The 14,949-nt window shown below is 32.5% G+C and overlaps 1 protein-coding gene across 1 annotated transcript; it reads right to left on the bottom strand.

Annotated features, from left to right (window-relative positions):
* On the bottom strand, positions 271 to 4,580 carry LOC18587244. Its single transcript, XM_018128893.1, has 6 exons — positions 4,511 to 4,580; positions 4,043 to 4,258; positions 3,591 to 3,958; positions 2,868 to 3,060; positions 1,050 to 1,504; positions 271 to 891 (listed from the first exon to the last, which is right to left on the bottom strand). Exons 1-6 carry the CDS (start codon positions 4,578 to 4,580, stop codon positions 271 to 273), a joined length of 1,923 nt encoding a protein of 640 aa, XP_017984382.1.

Below are 14,949 nucleotides of genomic sequence, written 5' to 3'. Positions count from 1 at the left end.
TGCAAGTAATTACAAATTTTTTAATAGAAATTAAATCATTCACGTGCAATGAATATGATAGGAACTTATTAACAAGTCATCCTCAAGATTTTCCAGGAAAGCTAGATAGTAATACAGTTGCAAGCTCAACTACTTGCAATAAACCCATCACAACTAAAATACAGGAAACTGCAAACAATAGAAAAGCTGGAACCCTTATTCATTTGACACATTTCCATTGAAAAATATAAACTTTTCCCAAGATCTCTCTGACGTTCTAATCATTCAAGTCTAAAATGTGGATTTATCCGGCCGAAATATGTGTTTTGAACCAAAAGTTGATCGGAATACGTCATGAAGAAGATGGTACTGAAGCAAAACGAATAAAGCAGCCGGTAGGAATGACAATGCAGAAGTCAAAACAGGAACCCACTTCAATTTACTTAATTGGGAATAATTTAGAAAGTAGATTGCACTAAAAGATACCATCAAGGCCATCATGGAGACTAGAAGTGCTGTGAGTCCAGCTGCTAATTTCAAGGGTAATCGAACCAGAAAATCCTCCTCGGCGTAACGTGAAGTGATGATGGACAAGAACATCAGCGTCGAGATAATGGAAGAGCACATTGCAACGCTATCTGACACAGCAAACACGTGAAACATGGTTTTGGTTATGTCTCTAGGAGTTCCATCCTTATCATTAGTACCGCCTGGCACGCTGGAGGCTGTCGTGAATACAACTGCGGTAATAAGTGTAGCCACAATCATGCCTGATTGAGCAGTGCTCTTCATCCATTTTTCTCCGGCTTTCCGCAATTCTTCATGCTCCTTGGTGAATAGCTCTCGAGGTGTTAATTTATCTCTTGAATCTCTCTTTTCTCTCTCGGATGGTTGTGTCAAATTTTCCACTTCCTATAAGACCATTCAATTTGAAACGGTGAAAGCACTTTCATGTTTATAACTATACAAAATCAGGATTGGCAATCCTTTCACACTGAAAGCTTTCAAGATATATGAAAAAACGAGGTTATTTGAGATTGTAAATATTTAGAGAAATTGGAAATGCTCACCTTAAACCATAATAGCTCCCGTTGCATTTGAAGAGCTGCACCTGATACAATACTGAGCCGATCCAAGGATGGTAGTTTTGCTGCTAAATGTAGCATGATATAGATAATACTAGTATTCTCTTGGTCTGGGTAACGAACCCGGTACAGCATTATCAGGTCCTTTTGTAAGCCCAAATTATGAATGTGATTGAAGATGCTAGCATGGCGGTGCAAAACAGCAATGTGAAATATGCTTTTGTTCGTTTCATCCTTTCTGAAGATTAAATCAGGAAAAGAGCCGATAAGCACAGCCAAGAATTTATAATTCCCCAATCTTGCTGCCTCAAACAATAATTTAGAAGCGTGATCAATTGTTTCTCCAAAGGATTTGCGTTCGTCTGATGACATTGTCTCGCAAAGGAGTTTCGTTAGTTCGATGGCTGTGTTTTGCATAGAGATTGTATTGGTCCCAAAACCTGGGATTAGACAAAAGAAAAACATAAAATTCTTTGGAAGGACAACTGAAAACAGCATTAATATACTAATAGTTGCATTCAAAACTTTAAACTAATGACAAGTATATGTATCTCTTAATCAAAGAATTGGATTTGAATCTGTTTTCCTCAAAATAATTATAATAATAAAGTTAAACTAATAGTTGCATAAGATTACACTTCCAACAAAAAAAATAGTTGCGTAAGATTACCAGGCAAAAAGTAAAAAAGAAAAATTCATATAAAATTAATGTCTTATAGTTTTCAAGGTAAGAAAGGAAAACAAAAAATCATGAAAAATAATTTTTAAATGTTATAAAAGTGAGAAAATTAAGTATTTAAAAGATGACATAATTTGAAACATTCAATAATAAGGACAAAAAAAAGATAAAAATAATAAATTTATCTATATCTAATTGATCATGGGGAAAGATATATGTCTTAATGAGGTAAAAGGTGGATATTCAAATTCACAATGTCATTTTGAAGCTTTTAGGTCACAATGCCTTATTATTTTGAAAGAAATAAATGGTTGATATTAAAAGATGATATCATTTTATAACCTTATTATTTTGAAAGAAATAAAAAGTGAGTATTTTTTTTACTTCATTAATGAGGTGTGAGTATTTGGTGGCCTGACTATACATTGGCAGTGCATCAAATATTGATCCAAATTTAATTAACTAAACAGGGGTATCTTATCATTGTTAGATGTTGGAACTCTCCTTGGGTCACATGTCAGGCCCGCAAGTTTGCCTGACTCTTGTGAAGTTTTGGATAAAATTTTTGAAGTTTAATTGGCTTGTGAACATCTTATATTGATAAAAATGATAATTAATTAAAATTTAACTTTAATATTAATATAAAAATATTTTTGAATATTTTGATAATATAATTATCTTAATGAGTGATCCTAACTGAGCTTGGACCTAAGGTTTTAAGATCTTAATCAGGTCCAACTTGATCCATGAACACCTTTACTCCTTATCCCTTTTAAAATAACAATTTTGTTATTAAAAACTATCGAATTTATAGCATAATTTATGTACTTTACATATAAAAATAACAAGTTCATTGTATGAATGTCTTGAAACTTACTTTACAAGCCAATCGTGCAAGGGAGGCAACAACCGAGGTTAACTCCCACAACATATCTAACTTTAAGATAAGCATATGATCCAAAACTAATTGAATGTAACATTTCTAGTTACTCAACACTAAATCAATGTGAGAAATTTTATCACCCTAGTATAAGTAACAAAAGGAATTATAATGAAATTATTAAAATAAAGGAACCGATCTCTATGTTGTGAGACTATAGGAAGTGAGTATAGAGGAAACTAACACTTGGCTATGAGTGTTTTTGGTGTTGAACTCTCGCCAGCAAATGCTGAAGGCTTTCGAGCCAGTATTCCCAAGGCTGTTTCATCATCAGAATCACGTGCCCACGCTAGGTCTCTAAGGACTTTCAAGATTTTGATGGCTAAATCTGCAAAATTTAATCCCAAGTTCCAGTAAAGATCTTTTGATGACTTTAGCTGCTATGGACTATTGCAAAACTTATGTTGGCAATGATTGCGTCTTTCCCAAATCTCCTTCAAATTATGCGATTAAAACTAAATTTTGAAAATTGTTATTTTTCATAGCATAAATCATGTATACAAAAACTCAAATTATTTTAACAAGTTTTGAAAATTTGAATAAACATTAAAATTATTCTTTATGAAATGAATTTGATTAAAATCTCCCTTCTCGCAAATAATATACACATCCACACATGTATACACATACATATTTTGAAGTCACAAATGAAGTATATACAGTTACCATACCCAAGTCTATTAATGTGTTGGGGTTAGTTCAATTTTATATTGTCATACCCAAGTCAAGTATATATAGTCAAGTATATACCATACAAACATATAGAAAAAGAATTATGCTTACCAAACAAACCAGCATGAATACAATCCAAAAATATGTCTCGTTGCTCCTCCTCGTCGTTTAGATGAGGTATGTGTTGTTTAAAAATTTCGTATAGAAACCGAACCATTTCAGGACATCCACTCACCGCAGCAATGTAGAGTGGTGTCTTGTTATCGGCACCTCGGATGAATGCAAGTTCTGCATTCTTTTCCATCAAAATCTTTGCAATTTTAACACTACCGGTCGCGACCGCGACGCACAAGGCAGTGTTCCCTCTGCCATCTCGCAGTTCCAAGTCTTGCGATTCCATTCTTCCCACCAATTCCTTTACGACGGCAGCCTGTCTTGCTCCTACCGCAACGTGAAGAGCTGTTTCATGTCCCTCCGTGAGGCTGGAACGTAGAAGTGTTCTTTCATTTCGATTTAGAATTTGTTGCGTCTTTTCCCTGTCACCATTTAGTGTCGCCTTAAACAGTGGCACGCCTTGTCTTACGTAGAATCCTTTCTCTCCCTCTGAAATGAAGCAAGCAAAGAAGAATATAAAATTTATAAGAGAAATCCATGTACATAACTATGTGAGAAATAGAGCTAAAGTACCAGGCAGATGAGGAGAAGACTGCCTAGAATTATTGGAATCCCATCGTCTTTGACAAATGCACATTTCCGGGGACCAGGGACTTTCTTGATCTCCTGTTTCAGTTTCATTCCCTGTTTCAGTTTCAGTTCCAGTTCCAGTTCCAGTTCCACTCTCATCTGATATATTGGGTTCATCTTCTGGTCTCACACCCCGACCCAGAAAATGATCTACCTTCTCTGAGAGCACCAAGAATCCAATTAAGTTCACCAAAATATTCAGTAGGACCTTGGGTTAGTACAAAAATGCTTTTAATTTCTGAAAAAATTCAGGAAAAAACAAAAAGTCAAAAGGTTTAAACCTTGCATCGTCCGGAGCACTTGTCTTAACCATGCCCGAAAACACATTGATCTCTCGAAGCAGAACTTAAGCTGCAATAAGATATTTTAAGGGAACAATTAAAATTCTTAATAATCAAGTAGCGATGCTACTTGCTGCCGAGAGAACAGGGATCTCCCTCCTCCACAATGACTCTGAAAAATGACCATGGACTGGAGCCATCTTGATCTGAATATAAATGTAATCTTCAACACAATTAGTTGGTCATTAGGCATCATCTTTATTGGCATGTGCTATTAAAATAATTTTGGTAGCACTTGCTCAACACTTCTAAGTGTTAACTCCACTTTCATAGATTCAGCTGCAATATACAAAGATTGCATAAAGTAGCTAAGATGACACTTTTATGATTGTTATTAATTATAAAAATAAATAAATAAAAGTACCGAAAGCTCCTAAAGGAAGCACAAGAGAAAGAACACATAACAAAGAGAACTTCAATTTCCAAGTGATACAATCTAAATACATATACATACATACATTCACACACACACACACACACACACACATATATATGTACATGAATTTCCAAACACCTATAAGCTTGAGAAGGGTTTGAATTCACCACAAGAAAACAGTTTTTTTCCAATGGAAAAAATTCTGTTGGAAATTTCCAACGAAATTTTAAGAAAAATTATTGTTGATTTTTTTGATAGATTTCCAACGGAAATATTCCAACAAAATATTTTCGTTGCAAATCCATTAGAGAATTTTTTAGCGTCAAAAAAAATTTCACCCATCACATTTTTCAACGAAATTTTCAACAGATTTCAGTTGGAATTTTTCAACGAAAAGTTATACATTGGAAATCAGTCGAAAAGTTTAAGGACCCAAAAAATTTTAAAGCCCACTAAAGTTTCCAATGCAATTTTCCATTGGAAAAAGTTATTACCAACGGAAATTTTCCAACGGAAGATTCCATTGGAAAATTCTGTTGGTAATAGTATTTTTTTAACTTTTTTCTTAAAATATTTTAAACTTTTTATAAATTTTATTAATCTTTTATAAAAAATAGATATTAATAAAAGCAAATACATACATATTAAAGTTTATAATATTTAAAAGTTTAAGTATGTTTTCCTTTGATTAATTTTGTACATTTTTTTAAAACTTTATTGAATCATAAATTATAAATTAATAATTCAAAATTCATTAATTTTATAACATTAAAAAATTTATAAAAAACAAAATAAATTTGTTAATTTTATGAAAATATATGATAAGATATAATAATCAATTAAAAATAATAATAATACTTTATGTACGTACTAATTGTAATTAGTTAATATATATAAATTAAAAAGATAGATTTGTAATAAACTTATTAATATAATATATTTAAAATATATTAATTTATTATATATATATATATACAAATTAGAATCATAGCTATAGAATATATCTATATAGATAAACCTGCATTATTCACAAAAAAATATATATATAACCTATTGTATTAATATGAAAGTACAAGTTATATTCTTTAATTGATATAACCTTATAAGTTAATATATATATTTATTCAATTTTAAATGATGAGGTCGGTAATCTTTTATCGAAAAATCGTCCGTAAACCATCTCAAAGCTTTGGTGAAGTCTCAAAGTTTTTCTCACCTAGGGATACTCCGGGAAGAACTCGTCTCTACGAGCTCTTCGAAGAAATCCCATCATCGGAATTTTTGCCCCATTAACAAAATAAACATGGCATGCTATAACAAGATAAACATGGCATGCTGTGATAGGATGTAATGATGATATCTACCTGAACGCATTTATTAATTTGATTGGTTCATTATTCATGTGATAAAATATTTAATAATTTAAGTTGATTTATTACCTTGTTCATATATTTATTATTATTTATTATTATTTTTCCTAATGTATATTATTTTTTTACAATGATTATTTGAGTTAATGGGTATTGGAGTATAGAGTTCGAATTTATCCCGACGCTTCGGTGAAAATCCATCTCGAACTCTGTACCTAAGAAATCCATCCGAAAGAGGTAACTTTTTGCCCTTTTAAGTGAAATTCTATCATCGAATCACTCAAAGTAATCATTTCATTTTTTACAATAATTATATTTACATCATGTATTTTTATTTATTATATTTTCAAATATCTAAATATATTTATAATATAAATATTTCTTCCTTTCTTCTTTTTTTTTTCTATCTTTCTCATTCGTTTATCATTATTATTATTTTTTGGTTGTTTTTTTTTGGTTTGTTTTGAATTTTTAACACTAAAATAAATATTCATATTTATTCCCTATGCATGTCCCTATGCTTGGGTATATAAGCTCTTTTTTTTTCCACTCTCTCTCTCTCTGGCCGTTCTTCTCCTCTCTCTTACTCCTCTTTCTCTTTTTTTGTTTCTCTCTTTTGGTCGGTCTCTCTTCTCTCTCTTTTTCTCCCTCCCGTCGATGTCTCTCTTCTTCTTCTCTTCTCTCTCTCTTTCTTTTTTCTTTCTTCCCTCTCTTCCCCCACCGGCCTTACTTTTCCTTCCTTTCACTACCTAGATTGGGCCCCACACTGCTCTCTCTCTTTCGCTATGTCGGTCCTTTCTTTTCCCTTCGTCGATCGACTACCCAAGACCGAATACCCCCTTTTGCTACCCAGCTCTAAGCCAACCCAAAGAACTCATATCTTCTCCCTCATTTAGCCAACCATCTAACCATCAAAACCCTCTAAAAAATCTACTCCTAAAACCCAAGCTAAAATCCTACAACCAAGGTACTCTACTTCTATCATTGTATTTTTTGTTTTTGTTTTTGTATTTTTTTTGGTATTTTTTTATTGTGGCTTGCTGGCTGCTAGACTAGGGTATTATTTTTTTTATTTTTTTCATAGAAGATCGCGGTTCTTAGCTACTAGAAAACTTAGGTTTTTTTTTGTGATTGTTTTTGTTGTTGTAGAGCTTTATCTTTGCTTTTTTGGTTTTGGCAAGATTGGGTTTTTTAAACGTTTTCTGCTCTTTCAAAAATCTCTCTTTCTATTTTTTTGAGGATCCTCTTTTAAAAGCTAGATTGTCTTAAAAAAAAAACCAATATTAGACTTTGAATCATATTGCTACAAATGGTGAGTAGCAAACACTTTGCAGACATTGTTGCCTGATTTTGAGTGCTTAAAGCTGCTGCTGGGCATTTTGTTTTGTAAAGTTTATTGTAAATCTCTTTCCTCATGTAAATCTCTTTTAGCAGAATGCTAGAGAAGTTTGCTAGTTATATTAGTTGCTGGGCTTTTGTTCTCTCATCTTTGCATCTTCTACTATTATTGTCCATATCTTCCAACACTCTCTGTCAGTGTCACTCAGCACAGGTACTTTTTACCCCCCATCTCATTATTTTTTATTCCCATAAATAGCAAGGATTGATTGCTTATTTACCTTCTTAATTTGATGGAGTCTTTTATTATTATTATTATTATTAATTCTTTTGATTTTGATTGTGGTGTATATTGAATAATAATACTATCTTCCCTTTTGTATTGCACTTTTCACACATAAGAAAAGAACAATATTACAGTCAAACCTAAAATCCGTAACAAAACCTAACTAACCACAACCGCTTGAGTTAACTTTAGCATAATTGGTTTAAGGCTTAATTGGATTTCATATCAAATTAACTGCTTTATACAGTTTCCAACCAATTCATGCTCCTTTTATCCATGATCGAAGAAATGCAGTAGAGCTAAACGTATTGTCCCGATGATAAGCAAAGAAGACTTGAGACTTTTAAGTTTCATATTCATTAATTGGTCAAGTCATGACATTAATTGGTCACTTCCTTTAAAACTGTTGTAAACTAAAGAAGATATAAAACAAATAAAATATGAAAAAATTAAAAATTATATGTATAATTTTTAAAAAATTTTGCTATTTACTTTTTTTGGGGGAAATTGACTATTTACTTTTGTATCTAAATATTTTTTAATTTTTTGATAATAAATAATAAAAATATCAAAAGTCCTTACTTTAAAAAACTAGCAATTCCTTTCCTATGTTGGAATTTGATTAGTTTTATCATAAAAAACTAATCATGTCTTGGGGTCCAATTCATAGTGCTTAATTTTTGTCCGAAACGAAAAGCAAAAAGGTTTTGGCCATTTCTCAGTCATTGGGTTTTATAGGATTTTGTATTCATTAATACATAGATAAGCTCGTGAATATGAATTTATCTACGAGTTTATAAAGTTACACTTATATACCATTTTATTTTTTTTTATTCTTGTATGGAATCATTTTTACTATCCTCAGATGTTATTATTTTTAAAAATTTATATTTAAAATGTTTTACTTAGTTTTTCATATTGGAATGTAGTTGTTGACAAATTTTATTGTAAACAACAATGGAAATTACTCTTGACTATTATATTCTATGACACTTAGGATTACAAAATGATGGGAGATCGCTCTTAGATGTACCGTCGCTTAACTTCTGATGGATTTATTCGAGATGAATTTGTAAATGAAGTTAATGAATTCATTCATTTTGCACGTTCTAAGACTACATTTATGTGGAAGAATAAAATTAGATGCCCTTGCTCTCAATGTAGTAACAAGAAGTTTCTAAATTTCGATAAGGTGATAGAGCATATCCTTAAAAGGGGTTTTACTGGTGCTTAAACAATTTAGAGTTTACATGTGGAGCATGATGTTGGACAATCATCAAGCAGTAGAGATAGAGTTGAACCATATGCTAGCAATGAGGAACATGGGGAATATGGAGAACCTACATATGAAAAGAAAATAGAAAATCCATATACTAGAATGGTTAGGGATGCCATGGGTTCGAAAGTTGCTTTCAATTATGGTCACGAAAATGAGTCAAGGTTTGTGGAAGAAGATCCAAATCCAAATGCATCTAGCTTTTACTCTTTGTTAAGTAATGCAGAGGAACCTTTTGTGGTCAGGTTGCACAAAGCACACAACGTTTTCAACTGTGTAGCAACTTTTAAATGTTAAGTCAGAGTACAATTTGAGTGAATCATGTTTTGATCGGCTGTTGGAGATAATAAAGAATATGTTGTCATCATATGAAACTTTGCCTACTGACTTTTATAGAATGAAAAAAATAGTAAAACTTGGACTAGGATATATCAAAATTCATGCTTGCAAAAACAATTGCATGTTATTTTATGAGGAAACTGCTAATTTTGAGCATTGTATGATATGCGGGCATCCTCAGTATAAATTCAGGAAATCAAGTGTGAAAAGGTAGAAGAAAATATCGTACAAGATTTTGCCGTACTTGCCACTTATACCAAGCTTCGAAGGCTTTATATGTCAAGTAAAATTGTTGAACATATGACATGGCATGTGCAAAAGCAAAGTGATGATGGAGTCCTTAGACACCTGTTGATGGTGAGGCTTGGCAACACTTCAACCACACACATGAGTTATTTGCAATGGACCCTCGAAATACGTGGGGAAATAAGTGAAGAAATTAAGAATGCAATGGCGGAAAGGATGAGTGAATTTATGGCACGTATGGAAACCATAATCATGACTAATGCGCGTTCAAAACAAGGAAATGCGGGACCTTCAAGATAAAATCTTGACAAGTAAGAACAGAACATTTCATGATATGATGTCTATTTTTCACTGCTGCACTTGGATACCTTTTAGTATAGTTGTTTAATAACACATTTAGCTTTATATTTATATGTGTTTAACTTTTTTAGATATCATGTGTTTAAGGTAATTTTTAATTGTATGAATTTGACATTGAATCTCAGTTTTTAATGTGTATTTGTTTATATATTTTGAAAGTCAAATGTGGATGTGAATTGATAATTTATTATCGAAATGAAAATTTCTATTTTTTGTTGGAAAAGCATTACTAAAAGGATATGTAATTAAAAATTACTAAAAGAATTTCCATTGGAAATACATCACCAACGGAAACTTCCGTTGAAAATTTTCAACGGAATTCCGTTGGAAATGCGTTTTCAACAAAAACATCTGTTGGAAATTTTCAATGTTTTTTCGTTGGAAATTCATTTCCTACGAAATTATTTCCAACGAAATTTTTCGTCAGAAAAAACATTCAAATGGAAAATTCCGTTGGAAATTTCCAACTGAATTCCATTGGAAATTCATTTCCAATGGAATTTTTCGTCGGGATTTTTTTCCCAATAGAAAATTCCGTTGAAAATTTCCAACGGATTTCTTTTGACTATAGTTTCCAACAGAATTTCCAAAGGAATTCCATTGGAAATTTTCGACAGAATTCCAATGGGATAGCCAATAGAAATCATATTTTTTCCAACGGAATTTTTCGTTGGAAATTTTTAATGGATTTCCAACGGAAAGCATTACCGACGAGGTTTTTACCAAGAGAATTTTCAACGGATTTTTCCATTGGAAATTTGTCGAAAAAAGATATTTCCAATGAAAATCAACCTTTTCCAACGAAAAATTTTGTTGGAAATAGGCTATTTTTTTGTAGTGATTCTTCCTTTATTGCTCTTGTTTTGAAGGTTGACAATCCTATATCTATTAAAGAATTCAGACCCATTAGCTTGGTGAACTCTCTTTACAAGATTCTTGCCAAATTTTTAGCTAACAGATTGAAGAAAGTCCTCCTTAGTGTTATTAGTGATAATTAATATGCTTTTATAAGCGGTCGGCAGATTACAAACAGCATCTTGCATGCCAACGAAATTATCCACAGTATGAAGAAAGGTATTCATTGTTGTGGAGGTATTGTTCTTAAATTAGACTTTGAAAAGACTTTTACTATGTGGATAGAGATGTTCTTCTTCGAGTTATGGAAGCTATAGGCTTTGGTTCTAGATGGATCTGTTGGATCAGGGAATGTATTTCTATTGTTCAAGTTGCTATTCTTGTTAATGGTTTGGGCACCAATGAGTTTTCTTTGAGTTGTGGAATTAGACAGAGTGACCCTCTTTCGCCTTTTTTATTCCTTTTGGCAATGAAAGTCTTACACCTTCTAATTTCCAAAGCAAAATCTCTTCAACTTTTTTGAGGAATTTCTCTTTCTTCTTCAAGGTTGTTCATCTCTCATTTGCAATTTGCAAATGATACCATTATTTTTATGGAGCCTGTCTCTTAGTATGCCATGGCTGTCAAACAAATTCTCAACTGATTTAAGTTCACATCTGATCTTAGAATAAACTACAGCAAATCTTGTGTTTATCTTGTCGTCATATCAAATTCATCAACTTTGGAGTTTGCGTCCATTCTTTAGTGTTATGTGGGTTCGTTGCCTTTCAACTATCTTGGCCTTCCCTTTGGAGTTAACCCTTGATTTGCTTGAACTTGGGATCCTGTTATTAATAAATTTAGGGAAAGACTTGCTTTATGGCAGCGTAAATACCTATCCTTTGGTAGTCGTCTTGCTCTCATTAACTTGGTTCTTAACTTTTTGCCTTTATACTATCTCTCTATTTTTCAAGCACCCAAAGGGGTTATTCACAAGCTTGAGAAACTAAGGAGAGCATTCTTGTGGGGCGGCGGTGATAATTCTCACAAATTGCGCAAGGTTAATTGGAATATTGTATGTAAGCCCAAGATATTAGGGGGTTTAGGTATTTCAAGCCTCTACATAAAAATTTGGCTATTTTAGTCAAGTGGTGGTGGTGTTATGGTATTAAAGATAAGGCTCTGTGGTGTCACTTAATTCTTGAAAAATATGGAGCTGACAAAGTTCAATGTGTTTCGAAAACATCTTGGGGAAATAAAATGTCAACGATTAAGAGATGTATTTTTGAACTCCCATCCAATAATAAGGTTCATAATTTTATTAGATTTCAAGCATGTCATTGGTTTGTAGGGAATGGGGAATCTTTTTTTTTTTGGTACAATAAATGGCTCTTCGATGATGCTTTATGCTCTAGATTTACTCATCTTTTCTCTATTGAAGTGGACAAAGAGTCCAAAGTTGTTGATTTGTGGAATAATGGCACGTGGTACATACCTTTTAGAGGACTGTTATATTCTTGGGTAAGGGATTCTTACAACAAAATTCTTTGTAAACATCCCAATGTTTTTCTTTCTATTGCGAAAAGTGATGATTTGATTTGGGTGCATGATTCACATGGTCATTTTTCTATTAAAAATTTTTGCTCAATGTTGGATTCAGACCCTTTTGATTAGAAAGTTTGGTTTCATTCGTTGTGGAAGATCTTAATCCCTTCAAAAGTTAAATGTTTTCTCTGGCTTACCATCCTCAATTCAATACCTACAAAATCTTTCCTTGCTACCTGAGGAGTTTTGTTTGATGAGAGCCAAAAGCATTGTGTTTGGTGTGGTCAGGGAGATGAAGCTTGCTCTCATATTTTAATTAAGTGTTTCTTCAGTTGGAAGGTCTGGTATTTTATCTTGAAAGGGTAGATGTTTGTTGGTCTACCTTTAATATTGTTTCTCTTTTTATTCAGTTTTAGGCAAATGCTTATTTTTCAGGAATCTCTAAAAACAAATGGCTTGTTGTTTGTGGGGCAACATTTTGGTCTTTGTGGTTGGCACGCAATGAAATAGATTTTTCCAACAAAGTTTGGAATGCTTTTGCAATTTTATTTCTCGTATGAACGCAATCACTTTTATGGATTTTGTGCTTGTGAGGGCATTAATTATATTGATGAATTTGGATGGTTGACAGAGCCCTTTATCTCTTCTATTGGTCAGATTTCTCTTCGTCATCGAATTAGCATCTCTTGACAACTGCCGAATGATGGTGAGTTTAAATTCAATGTCGACGACTCTGCTAAGGGCAAAATCAAAGTTTTTCAAAATTCTTCAAGCCTTATTGTTGGTATTTTTTTTTTGTCCTTTAAGCTGCCATGATTCAAATTATGCTGAGCCGTATGCTATCCTTGAGGCGTTGAGATTCTTTGCTTCTTCTCCTCTTTAAAGACTCTTGTTTGATCATTGAATCTAATTTGAAAAATGCTTTAGCTTGAGTGTCCAAGGGTTCTTGTAGGCCTTGGAATTGTTGGCATCCATTTAATGAAATTGATGCACTTCAGTTGTCTTTAGGAGCTGTTTCCTTCTCCCATGTCTTACATGAAGGTAACTCTTTCGCTGACTATCTGACGAAATTCGATGTTGACAAAAATTCTATGTTTTGCGTCAAATGGTAATCTATTTCTTTTGTGATGATCCTTCTTGTCTGTTGATGTTATACTCCTCTTGTTCGTTTTTGCCTTCTACTCCAATGCCCAGAAAGTTTATTGCCTCAAAGATTTGTTTACATCCATCCTTTGTTTTTGGCTATTTTTTTCTATTGCTTTTGTTCCTTATTGTCTTTTAGCCTTTGTCCTTTCCTCTTTTCTCGAAACCTTTTGTAATTCCTTTCGTTATCTAATAAAATTTCAAATTTTGACTGAGGAAAAAAAAAACATATATATGTCAATTTCAGAAGAAAACCTTCCACATAGTCCAAGAGCTATCATTCGGTTTAGATATCCATGAAATAGCATCACAAGAATCTGGTTTAATCACCAAAGATTTCAATTCCACCCATGAAAAGGAAGCATGAAAATATAAAGGTTTTTTTTTTATTACCAATGTGAACCAGGGTCTTTGTATTTCATTTGTCACTCATGCATGAGCATTCTTAGAGTCAAACTCTATCGCCAAGTTAAAGCCGACATAAAGAAACAAGACAAAGAGACATAAAGCATAAAGGATGACCATTAACTCGGCATAGTTCAAAAACTTCTTTTAGCATTATGTCTTAATTTTTTCATAACTGAAAATTTAATACTTAATTTTTCAAATGTTGAATTTTTTCCAAATCACCTAACTTTCTGTAACAACAAGTTTATTATAATACCAAAATAAGCCCTCCACAATGATACCAAAATCTTAAACTTTACAAACTACACCACAAATATATATATATATATATATATATATATATAGAGAGAGAGAGAGAGATCGAAAAGTGAGTGGAATCGAATGCAAAATACTTCTATAAAAGCAATTTTTTTCTTTTTTTGGATAAACTGAAAATCAATCATATTATACAGGACATGACTTCCTAGTGAAATTCATTAGGGAATAAATAACTCTTGATGATACATAATAACTAAATGTCGATTGCATATGTTATATAGAGTCTAGGTAATTCAGCCTTCTAGGTCTCGATTCTACCAATATTTGTCACAACCCGGAACTCCCATCGATCTCGTGACAACCGTCGCGAGGCCTCGAAAGACATTCTTCACCCCTAATGCCGATCGAAACCTCGCAAGGCTCTTGTATCAGCTTTCACACTTCCCCAGTGAGCAATAGTTATCAAATATCACAATTCAAAGGATTTCAAATCATTTCCAAATCAGAACATAACATATTGTTTTCTAGCTCACAGGGGTATTTTCGTTATTTTTGTCGAAAATCTCGAAACTTGCTAAAAATATAGTAGGTAAGTAAAATAATATTATATAATTAAAAAATACCACATGTCACTTTCCCATGGCCCATTTTTAAAATTTCATCCATTTGTTTCCAAATTTTCACCATACACTTGTCCCACATATCCATAGCTTAAATAAAATTCTCAGAC

Source organism: Theobroma cacao, chromosome 10 (assembly GCF_000208745.1).
Source record: "Theobroma cacao cultivar B97-61/B2 chromosome 10, Criollo_cocoa_genome_V2, whole genome shotgun sequence".
NCBI lineage: Eukaryota > Viridiplantae > Streptophyta > Magnoliopsida > Malvales > Malvaceae > Theobroma > Theobroma cacao.
The sequence above is the reverse complement of the archived record's forward strand: the minus strand, read 5'-3'. Positions and strand labels throughout refer to the sequence as shown.

Bases quoted from the DNA above. Each gene is read 5' to 3' on its own strand.
- LOC18587244 (XM_018128893.1), bottom strand. From the start codon at position 4,580: ATGGCTCCAGTCCATGGTCATTTTTCAGAGTCATTGTGGAGGAGGGAG. The intron at 4,259-4,510 runs GTAGCATCGCTA...TGGTGCTCTCAG, and splicing joins CCCTGTTCTCTCGGCAGCAA to AGAAGGTAGATCATTTTCTG. The intron at 3,959-4,042 runs GTACTTTAGCTC...GCTTCATTTCAG, and splicing joins GTCTTCTCCTCATCTGCCTG to AGGGAGAGAAAGGATTCTAC.